Source organism: Procambarus clarkii, chromosome 47 (assembly GCF_040958095.1).
Source record: "Procambarus clarkii isolate CNS0578487 chromosome 47, FALCON_Pclarkii_2.0, whole genome shotgun sequence".
NCBI classification, from domain to species: Eukaryota; Metazoa; Arthropoda; class Malacostraca; order Decapoda; family Cambaridae; genus Procambarus; species Procambarus clarkii.
Window position 1 is genome coordinate 22305573 of NC_091196.1, and position 12485 is coordinate 22318057.

The 12485-nt window shown below is 34.5% G+C and overlaps 1 protein-coding gene across 6 annotated transcripts in view; it reads right to left on the reverse strand.

The window, feature by feature from the left end:
* Window positions 1-12485, reverse strand: part of LOC123762902 (epidermal growth factor receptor kinase substrate 8) — a 137047-nt gene that overhangs the window by 17343 nt on the left and 107219 nt on the right. For all 6 annotated transcript variants that reach the window (XM_045749665.2, XM_045749660.2, XM_069302096.1 and 3 more), the window contains 6 exons: window positions 10348-10552; window positions 8656-8776; window positions 8036-8161; window positions 4613-4760; window positions 3662-3789; window positions 958-1070 (listed from right to left, as the gene is read on the reverse strand). In XM_045749665.2, the coding sequence (XP_045605621.1) occupies window positions 958-1070; window positions 3662-3789; window positions 4613-4760; window positions 8036-8161; window positions 8656-8776; window positions 10348-10552 (841 nt within the window). The remainder of the gene's footprint in view (window positions 1-957; window positions 1071-3661; window positions 3790-4612; window positions 4761-8035; window positions 8162-8655; window positions 8777-10347; window positions 10553-12485) is intronic.

Sequence of the window (12485 nt, forward strand, 5' to 3'; positions counted from 1 at the left end):
ATTTTGGGCAGATCCTTAATCTAACATATCAGGTAAGTTGAAAGGGTACATTGTAGCAAGGTTTTTATATGAATAACTACAATATTCTGCCCGAAACGCTGCGCGTGCTAGTGGCTTTACAAGACTGTAATTACCATATTTGTATCCTCACATTCCTTATGTACATTCTTGTATATGCATAAATAAATAAATAAATAAATATAAGTTGACAGAGGTGTTTACACTGATAATGATATGCATCTTGAGTACTAATATTGGGGAAGTGGGTAGTACAAGATACAGTGAGAGTTTGAAGCACAAGGTAGGAAATTATGAGGATGAAATTAGGTACTTTTTGGTTTTAATTTTGAACAGGAGATAGGCTGGACAATTTTTTAATTCATCAGGGAGAGAGTTTCAGAGATTAGAGAATAAAGAGATCCCTTTATTTGCATGGAGTGTTTGCACAGATTTAGTCTGACTGGGGATATCAGAGATTTATTTTTGGTGTGGTGCTGCTCATGGGTTCTATTACACCTATCAAGGAAAAGTTTCAGATCAACATTAGCATTTAGGAACAAGGTTCTGTACATGTAGACAGCACATGAGTGTGTGGAGTATGTTTATCACCTATAGACATTAAAATATATACTAAAATAACACTTCCATTCATTATACAATTCATATTACAGGCAGACCTCAATTTGCACATTTATGGAGAAAACAGGTTAAATGGTACAGGTTTAAAACTTTATACAAATTAGAAAATTAGGGAAATTCGAGGTAACATAATACCCAGAATACAAATTTGTAGAGGGCAATACTGAACAGACGAAGATTACTTTTTAAAGCTGGAAGGAAGCACAACATCAGGTCATAACCTTCCAGCTGTACTGTATAACAAGAACAATTACGAATAAAAAAAGTTTGACAAAATTATAAACAAAAAATATAACCATCCAAATTTTATCAACTTGCCTCTCATCTCTGGGATAGTATCGACCTGGAGTTGGCGATGGCTCCCTCCGATCAGAATCATAGAAATCACTGCCATAATCGTCACCGCGAAGACGACCTTGCCGCATTTCTGCCTGCAAGACAAATTTTACTTAATTTTATATATCTGGTATTAAATGAATGTTATACATTTTAAATGTCGGGGGGGGGAAAAAAAAATACTACAGGTAAATGGAATGAGGTTGTGGGAGGATGTTGGGGAAAATTAGGGAGGCCAATGGTGTGTATGTAAATGGTCAGCTTCAATTTGTCAGGTGGTGGTGTTTAGAACCTAACCCATTCTCTTGAGCAATCACATCACTAAAATGATGTACTAAATTGCTTGAATCTAACCGAGGACCAATGAATAGAAAATGGGACATCAATTTTGCGAGCCACTATGATTTTTTTTTTTTTTTTTTTTTATTTGCTTTAAGAGACTTGGACATCAAAATGCACTGCACTATTTGAGAGGACGAGTTTTAGGGCCAATGATGGGTGGGTGGGAAGAGGTGGCAGGGCATTTCATGGTGGGGTGTTGCAAGAGTTAGTTTAGCTCATTTATTATGCACCCCATACCCATCTCGTGGGCGGTAGTGATGCAAGAGGTGGTTGGGTTGGTAATAAGCAATCCAGCACTATTTTATTATGAAACTGCTACAGGGTAATAATAAAATAAGATAATAATTGTGTACTTTTTAAGTAACAAATGTTTCAAGCTAACACAGTGAGGTCCTTAAAGTAATCATAAATGCGGTGCAAAACTACAAAAGCTTTCCCTTCCCCCTCATAATGAGGAAACAGGGTCTAAGTTTATATCCATCTTTCTTACAGTGGGAATTTAAGTGTTCAAAAACACAATATGATCAATACTAGCTGTATCAATTTAACTTTTTAATCCAAACAGGGAAATTTGCAAGATAATGAAGTATCTACATGACTGCATAATAAGAACTTTCTGAATATCTTCATAAAATAAAATTCTGAAGTAGCTTACTTTAGCACAATCCTTCTCCTTGCAAGTTTGGAATACAAAATAAATAACTTATTAAATATCAACCTGTATTACTACACATGCTAAATCTTTCACACACTATTCAGCCATCCGAATTAAACTATATACTCTCTACGTTCGGTAATTTGAACTGTGTGCCCCTTCCCCCATGAATTCTTCATTCTAGTCAGCCAAATGATTTAGTACTTTCCTACTGGGAATGTCCACAAATGAACAAATTCAAATTTATCACAATAACCCAAACTGCTATTCGAGATGAAAAGTCAAGCACTAATGTGAAGTCACTTGACTTATTCGGAGATTCAGGTTACCGGAATATGATTACCAAGCTTTTACATCAGCATTATCATCCTTATATTGTCATTACACACTTCCAGTGAGGAGAATATGAAGTCCATCTCCACAAATGTAAAAATGTTAAAAGTTACCGTGTGTTATCGATGAACTTTACTAAAAGTTGCTTGCAAACAAAGATACACAAATCATTATTTAACCCTTCCACTGTGAGGCCTGCTCAAGAGTACTATCGGGGTTTGCAGTATTCACATGAACAGGTCCTCGAGTGTCAAGACATGGGCGATGCTGTAGATAATCTTCAAACACTTCAGTTACGAGTTTAATCATCAGGTCTCAATTTTGTGTGTTGAGCTCTAGAGTCAAGTGCACTTTTCAGGACCTACCACAGCAAAACTATGGTGCCTGGAATCTGGTTTGCTTTATTTTCTTAAACCGGCAAAAATTCTCTAATTTTATAAAATCAAATTATGTCAATTTGTGTCAAAGCTGCATACAAGTAGTTCCCAAGTAAGTGCTGCAGCAGAAGGATTAAACAAATTTGTAAACAAAAGTTCACATAATTAATGTGAAATTTCTTGGTTTTAACTATAAAATTCCTCTAGAGCCACACACCGACTGGTTTTAACATACAGAACTATATATTTAACTTAAATTTCAATTAACTCAACTACAGTATAGATACAAAAAAAAATTCAAGCACATTTTAGTGCATTTCTTATCTTGCAAGATGCACATATGCACCACTGAATGCTCAAGTATCTAGGTGGTGATGTTTTCTCATGCTAGGCATTGTTCAACACTGAAGACATGTTTATTGCATATTTTATCGCTTATTTTGTGGCTAAGGTCCATAATATAATTAGATGGCTAAACTCACCTCATTAGATGTGTGTCAAATTGTGACTGTGTTGGATAGACCAGATCTTGTTTAAAAATATCTAGGTATTTTCCAGTTGGAGGCCAACAGCTGAAGCATATTTAGGCAAATTGCCCCAGTCAAATTTACTTGCTTAAATATGGTCTAGTAACTGTATTACACATCAAGCCACACCACATATTTAAACTATTATTTGAGCAAAAAATGATAGACCTGCTTAAACTAAAAACACAAATTCTAATTTGTCTTAGCTTACATAACCAAAATGTTCCTATCAAAAAAATATTCAACACATTCTTTAATATCCATTTGATAATTCAAGTATAGCCTGTATGAATGTAGATACACATGCAGATAGAGAGATTTTATATTATATTATTTTATATATACACACACATACACATATACACATATACATATATACATACATACATACCATATTTAATTTATTTATTTATTTATTTATTTTGATATATCAAAGTATTATTTTAACTTACTTCACGTTGAGCATTCCTTATCTCCTCTGCTCTAGTCCGCTTAGCTTCGGAGGCAACCTCAGACGCCAAAACACTGGAGCGGTCACGTGAATCTTCCAGTAACTCTGGTGCCCACCCATTTGAGAACACTGCAATGTTTAAGAATTACATAATTAATAAAAGAATTCCCTTGAAAACATGTACAAAACACATTTTACCTGTGTTTTTGAAACAAAGCAAAATATGGTATACACAAATTTCCAAAAGCACCTATTTACCTTTTTATTAAAAAAGGCAAGTGTTTGACAAGTATCTCACAAATACCTTTAAAGATATTTATTTGAATGATGATACAAATTGATACCACATTTAAAAATAGGCATTACCCTGGGTATACACACACACATGGGTAATTACAGCAGCAATCAGTAATATGAGAAGAGCCAAAGAGGTACAAACATTGTATTGGGCAACCAAGTCAAAATAATATTTAAAAATTCAATTGTAACACATTCTCCACATTTAAAATTCCAAAGCTCTACTTTATTTGCAGTAAACCTTAGTTCCATGATTTAATTACTTCTCACTCCATTTAAACTGTTCCCCCTTGCATTATTTTCTCTAAACCTTAGCAAGAAAAATACTTACAGAATTATCAACAAGATTTTGATGCAATTGTGGATTAATATTGCAAAACCTACACATTTGCAGTTTGTAAAAAAAAAAAAACTTACAGCATGCTCAACAGTTTCTTGGCTCTAAAAGTATATTCCGTCTTTTCACAATCATCGCATAGCAAAATTACACCACTGTTTTAATACTTAAGACTTTTCTGTAGTTCTAAGTTTGAAAATTTATGCAGTATCTACAATTTTATAGCTCTTGCCTCTTGTGTATCTTAATTTTTAAATTTGCTACTATCACCATTTCATGTATAGCTATAAGAATTTGAACATGTAATTAGAATCATACCTGGCTGGTAAGGAGGAACATTGTATTTCCACATGTTCCGTGGAATGCACCAGGTATCACCAAGGCTGTGCCATAGCTCCGTTTCCCGTGAAGTCAAACAATTTGTCAGCAGGTCCATGGCATCTGCAGTTAGCAGTGGTGATAACACCTAAAACAAAGAAGATTTGTGACTGATGTTATCACTTTTACACAGTGCACCAATTGGTTTTCTCAAAAAATAAGTAATTTTAATTAGTAGAAACTTGACTAAAGGGAAAGCTAACAAACATTTCCATTAGTATAAAAAAAGGGGGGGGGGGGTAGAGAGAGAAGAAGGAAGAGAGAAAAAAAAAAAGCCCTACATGCAGCAGATTCTGGTCCGAATTCATTTGGCAGTATTGCCGATGTCTGTTTAAATGTTTGTCCCACGTGTTATAATCATTTGTGCAGGGTGCATGATCTACAGATTCCTTGAGCTAAGACCAAAATATTCCACTAACTACTGGACTACATAAATTAATTTTAAAAAAATATTCTTGTAGCATAAAGCAACCCTAAGACTTTTACAGTCTATTTACGAGCAGAATCATCAATAAATTTCCCACATATGTTATGTCTCGTACAACAGAACCCCACTTTTACTATGTACAGTCCCCTTAACCCCATTGTATACAACCTAAAACTAAGGCATGTTAAAAAATAATTATAAATGCAACCATAAGTGTTCCAAGGAATGTTATGCATTTTAATTGCAAATTACTACACAAAATTAATTTTGCCAATTTTATTTTCCTGCACTGATGTGTCATTTTCTTTGTGTTATTGTTTAGAATTCTAACTGGGCAAAAATATGAACTTTTCCTAAGTGTCGTCAATTTTTATAGGACAATATGGTAGTCATGATCAACAAGAAAACATTTACATACAAAAGAAAAGTTTTTCTAAGCTTTTAAATAGTGTACTTCAAAATGATTAAAGATATATTTATTGAATACATGTTACAGTAAAATATAACCATGTACATATCATAATTAAAAAAAAATGGCAGACACTGTATAGGCATCATGTGAGAGTACGGGTGTGTTAGGAAGCACAAATGTCACTACTTGCAGTGACATTTGAATTTGCTGCCAACTGCTGGCAGTATTTACCAGGTTCAGGGGCCTATTGTGTAGGTCAGTTGACATGATCGGACATTACATGACTTGAGGGAAAAGTTTTTCTTGGCACTTGGACTAAGGTCACTCATTGTCTTGGTCTACTTCTCTTGTGTATTACTGTACATACTGCCAAATATTCACAAGGTTTTACATGCTTATCTAACATTACTGTGATATTATTCATTCCAACCCAGACTAGTTAATTCATACTTTTCAATTGCTATCTTCTATTTATTACTGGGATTTTACCATTATTCCATTATTATTGTTGACCTTGTCAATTTGGTAATACAGTAACTACAGCATTTAGTTTTGACTACACATTACAGTATTTTATTAGCCAACAGTTCTTCATTTAACCTTAAATTCCCTAGTACACCATCTCGCCACTTCCAATAAAGATGGCATCTATTTGCCAATGCAGTATGTGCATTTGTACAAATTTATTCAAATTACTCCTTTCCTTTGATTTTGCAGAGTTGACAAAATTATTATTGTTTTTTTCCTCAAGTTCCAGCACAGGAACTAGCAAGTTATTAAACACAAAAACAGTAAGATCTCATACTGAGCACTTGTAAACAACTGAAGTTTAAAAATGCAGACTGGATATTTCCAAACCCACCAAGTTTCAATACATAATACATTATCAAATTCTTTCCTATGATAAACAGTGCTTCAAAAGTAAATATAGTACAGTCATTGACTACTTACATATTTGAATGTCACCTTTTATAACATAACTCCCCTGATTGGCAAAACTTTAGGTCAAATATAAAACTAATATTTTTCAAAATATGGTTCGAAAAATTTGAAGGTGGTTAGGTGTACCTCACTACACAAGAGAACACGTTAACTGCTTTAGCCACCTAGTGACAAATAGTAAGAGAAGATCACACACGTGTCTCAATAATAGCCAGCCAAATGAAGATATGCATTTTGCTGACCAGTTTACAGAAAACAAGATCTAAATAAGCCATCCTTATTATTGACAGTCAAGAAATGCTATGAGCAAGAAAACACTAGTGATCAGTGTATTATACTGCTGGTGGCTTAGGCATAATAAAACTGCCGTGATATTGGATACACTGTAGCAATAGGATAAGCAGTCTGCCAAAGCATGGGTTAGAAGGGCAAGGGAAAGGGAGGGAGGGAATGATCAGGGAATAAGCGCCAAGCCATTACGACTATATAAGGATATATACAAGGGAAGATCAAGGGAAGGGATATACTTGTACTGTAAAATTAAAAAAAAAAAAATTAATTCATATGGATAATCAACACAGTAATAGTTTTTCTCCAGTTTTCCTTAAGGCTTGGCTCCTTATTGTCACCTGTAGACTTACAATTTAAAATGTTGAATAATATGACTGATACTCCTGCATGCAAGTTTCTTCCAAATTTCTTGCACTTTCTTCAGGAATCTGTACATCGCTGGATTCACAGTTGAGAGTCGGGACCAAATTATCAAAGCTCAACTCCCTCAAGAACAACTAGGCAAGTACAGTTTTCCATTGACAATACTGTACTAACAATCACAACTTTCTTCCCAAGGCAAGTATTGTCCGTCACTCCCACACTGCAAGTGTTTGAGTAATGCATAATGTGTACTTGTTTACTCCTGGCAAATTTAATAATTCTATCAATAGTGAGCAAGCAATACAAATACCCACACACATTTTTGCAACTCAAAATGCTTGAAAACTGAACTACATAACACTAGAACTGCTACTCTTTGAAAACTACAACTTTTCAAATTTCATCCTACTAGAGAATTACATCAATAAAATTTCACCAGTCATCTTGACAATTGATGTACTTGTAATTCAACCAGTATATCATACACCATTTCATATTTCAAATGTTATATCATCCTTCACCCTCAAATTCTTATCCATTCCCATTGTAATGTCACTTCATATGAAATACCTCCATTATATTATCAGCTAATGAGTAATACTGTTACACTACAGTAATCACACTCCATTACTGTACTACAGTATTCAGTCATAATGGCTTGTACTACTTTTTTGTTTTATCTAAATTTCAAGGGTATTCAACAACCTTTCTTCATAATGGCAAAATTCAGTACATACAGGGTAAAGTACTTTTATTTTAATTCTTTTGTAGATAACTACATTATTTTAAATTACATGACTAAAATTAATTATATCTATTTCAAACCCATAACTACTTTATTACTAGAAACTTTAAATAATATCTACACTGTAGTTAGCATTTGCAACAATAGCAGTATTAATTAGACAATAAAAATGTTATTTCTCACCTTACTTGGTAGGTTTGAACCATAATTAGAATCCCGAGAGGCATCCACAATGATTGCCAAAGGTGTGAAGAGAAAGTGTACTAATTCTGGAGCATTTGGGTCGTGGATATGAGCCTTCAGCTTTGCCTAGGAAGAGGAGCAAATTAAGTCTAAATTAGATGAAAATATTTTAAATAAGATAAACAATAATTGAAATTGAATAACGTAGAATGTTTCCATTAATTAATTTTCTTAAATTTTTTACTGAGAACATCATGTACAAGAACAATAGCAGACATGTTTTATCACCATTGCACTTTAGGCTATTACCTGAATTTACCAGAGGGCCACTAACATACTAGTGGCCTCAACAAGAACAGGAAACCAGCACCTTGTTAAAGCCTCCCCCCCCTTATTTACTGATAAGTGAACAGAGGTACAGTATTTGGCGATAGAAAATGTGTTCAACTATTTCTGTCCTGCCTGGGACTTTAACCTGGGATTTCTGACAGTTGAGAATGAACCCAACTATACTACGAAGACCTTTACACAAAAATGAAGTACATACAGTACAGTACTGTAATACTGAACCATATTAAATATACTGTAGTTTTATAAATCTGAACTGCAAGAACACCTACCAAGAGGTTAAAGGAAAGCTTGAACTTCTGGAAGATATCTACAAATTCCCGTTCTGGAGGTGGCTTGGCACGCATTGACAACAACCCATCACCAATGTCTTTCTTCTTTGATTTGCGAGACCTACAAAAACATAGGATATTACAGTAAAATCAAAATGGCAATCCATATCCTGTATACAACACGTAATAATAATGCATACAAATGTTAAATAAATATTATCGATTATTCCTAATTAATGAATAACACACATGCAACAGTAATACAAGTGTATATTTATATTATATATACAGTATATATATATTATATATATACTCTTGTATTAAACTAATAATTACTCTATTTTCTAAGAATTACTCAATATACAGGACTAATAATTACTTGCATTCACTCCGAGTAGGCCCAAACTACAGTGGTACCTCGGAATACGAGTGTCCCTGTATACGAGTTTTTCAGAATACGAGCAGGATTTCCTCGGAAAATGTGTCTCGGAAGGCGAGGGTTACCTCTGAACGCGAGTTTGTAGATACGTGTACAGGCTGACTAGCACGTGGTGGCACGGCGATCGCGCCTCAGTTTACCAATGTCTCGTGCCCAGTGACTATCCCACCTGAATTCTTCACAAGGATTTACAGTTTGTCGTTTTTTTGGCCTTTTGAGCATAAAAGTTGTCATTATATATCTCGCCATAGGTCTCAAGAAAGCCATTGGTAAGGTTCAACCTAAGAAAATAGCTGTGAGTAGAGGCAGTAGAGGATGTCCCTTCTTGATTAAGAAAATGTGTGAAGTATGGGAGGAACTGCAAAGTTTTGTTGAAAAAACTCACCCAGATAAAGCTGTAGCAGGCCGTTGCATTGACCTTTTAAATGATAATGTGATGTCTTACTACAGACAAGTGTTAAAATGTAGGGAAAAAGTGTCTTTAGATAAATTCTTAGTAAGACAAGCAAGTCCTACTGGTATGCAGGCAAAATGTGCCAGAGTGTGCATATCAGAGAAGTCTTCACTACCTGATGTGATAATGAAAGGGGACTCCCCTTCCAAACAGTAACTCCTCCTCTCCTCCCCCCCCCCCCTCCTCACCATCTTCCATACGCCTACAGCATTCAACAGCAAGGTAAGTAATAACTTGAACACAGTTTTGTAGGTTTATTTAGATGAATTAGGTATAAAAATTTAGTTTGAAGTGGGGTTTGTGGGGTAGTCAGGAACGGATTAATTCATTTTCCATTATTTCTTATGGGGAAATTAGCTTCGGAATACGAGTTTTCGGAATACGAGCCGTCTCCAGGAACGGATTAAACTCTTAAACCGAGGTACCCCTGTACAAGACACTGATATTACGAAACTAATACATCCATCAAACTGCAAACTCCTTGCATTCAAACAATTAGGTCAAATATTTATAGTATACAGCTCCATAAAGCAATACAGTATTAATAAATCAAAGCAAAGCAATCTTTCTGGGCTAGATATCAAGAGCTTTGTTAAATGACTGCTAGCTGAATGCTTGTCATACAGTATGAATGACTTGACGTTCTTAAAATAAAGATCGTAACAATTTTTATTAAAGATTTTTACAGGATTTATTTTCCCAAGAACATTACTCACTAATTTGCCAAGTTACTGTTATGCAATCTAGTAAAAAAAAATACATATATACTGTATATAGAAAAAATTTCAGCATACAGTACCTGCGGCGACGTTCAAGTTCCTTCGTTGCAGCTGCAGTGTGCTGGAGGCGGCCAATGAATCGTTCGATGTCATCAAAACAGGAATTAAGGATGGCCACATCTCTCTCGTACTTCTCACTACTGGTGGACGAGATATCGTCATTGTGGCTGACGCTAGACCTCTCTGACCGTGGACCCCGTGCCTCACCACGTACCTCGCTGTCAGCTGAAACGCAAAGTTCAATCCATTACACAAAATCATAGGAAAATAACATAAGAAATAATGTTAACTCCAGAAGGCCAGTTGGATCATACAAGGCAGCTACTATTTATACACAGTATATCCAAAGTCATTCTTATACATGCCTAACATATACCTGAAACAATCAACAAACATAAAATAATATGTATGTTCCCAGTAATTTGCTACACAAATCAGACTACCTATTTCCACGTTGGTAATTATCCAAGTCTTTACCGAATCTAAATTTATCGAATTAATATCCATAGCTTCATATCCAGTACATCATCCTTTCACATTGGTATCTAAAATTATCAAATTACTCTTACAATACACAATGGCATTATCGCTTTTATTTTTTTTTTTTTTAATTACCAAATATACCATACAATGAAATTGAGATATTCCAAGATGAAAATTAATAATGTGAAAATAAGGACAGAAATTGGTTGTATATTACCTAAAAATGTTTAAATCTATCCTCCAAAAATTATAGTACCTATAGCAACTGGAAATTACAACTGAAAATATGGACTGTGCACTTTAAGATAGCACAAGTTTTGTACTATATATTTTGTAGAGGGCCCACAAAAAGGAAATGCTCAACCTATTCTATTCCATGCCTAGTTTTGTATACATACAGTAAATGAAATTAAGTTTAACATTGCATATACGAGATCTTTGTCAGGTTACATTCGACTGATGGTTAGGTTTCATCAGTTTCCATTATGCATTTTAGTACAAAGTATTAATACAAAACTGACTTTTGAGGGAAGGGGAAGGAAATGGTACATATTTTGTACATTCCATCCAGTCACACTATAGGTGCAGCAATACTAAAGTTGGCAAAGTGTGTAAAAGTTTGTTAGTGTGCAATCCCACTAATGTAATAAAAACCAGTGCTGTAATTTTAAAGCACAGTATAAAAACAAAGTAGCAAAAATGGGTAAATCTGCTCCAAACTTTTGGCAATACAAACTTCTTTTGGTGAAAGTTTTTTTTTTTTTTTCCACACAAATGGCCTATATTATGTTGTGTAAATGTATAATATCTAAGCAACTTTTTGAAATGGCAATATACAAGATTGCCACAAATGGTGAAGATATTTGCTGTGCAAGTTACACCCGAAAGAACACCAACCTATCTTCAAACCTAAACCTTACCAACTAAAGACAGCAGCAGGTGATGGCAATCAAGCTCACCTCAATGAAACATACATGCACTTAATAAAGCTAAAATTAAGCCTATATGCAACACATCATTCGCGGAACAAATTCTCAGTACAGTACTCTATATACATGTGTATATTTACGAGCCCATTAAGAGTTATAGATAAAGATCAGATAAAGTTATTAGACCGAGAGACCAATCGAATAGTGATCTAAAGGTTTGTAATTCTCTTTAATTATATTATGGTTCCATTAATAGTCTACTTACCTGGTAAATGGGGAAATGAACCTGTCTTAAACAGAGAATATTCTCAATATATACCGTAACTGTATTATAGTATAAATCCAGGGTTTAAATTATTAAAAGTATATGGTAAACTCATTTTCACAGTGAAGTGTATGTTTTCTTTAATCTCAAATTTGTGGGGAATACTCAAACAGGTTTTGAATTTCATATTTCACATAATTAGTTAAAACCAAACAAAACTTAACAATCTTAACCTAACCATGCATAGGGAGTGCATAATAGCACTAAATACGTAGTGGTTTTGAAGTAATTACGGAAAGGGTACCTTAACCCTCAAGACGGGTTGATATTTAGACCCGCAAGAATGCAGCACTGTGCATTCAACCGGGAACCCCATACTATCGATATACACATTAAACTGCGTCACTAATATATTAAGAGTGTAACTTGCTTTGCTAAATAAATTTTTGGGTTCAGTCCTATCCAATATGTGCGCCCTCTG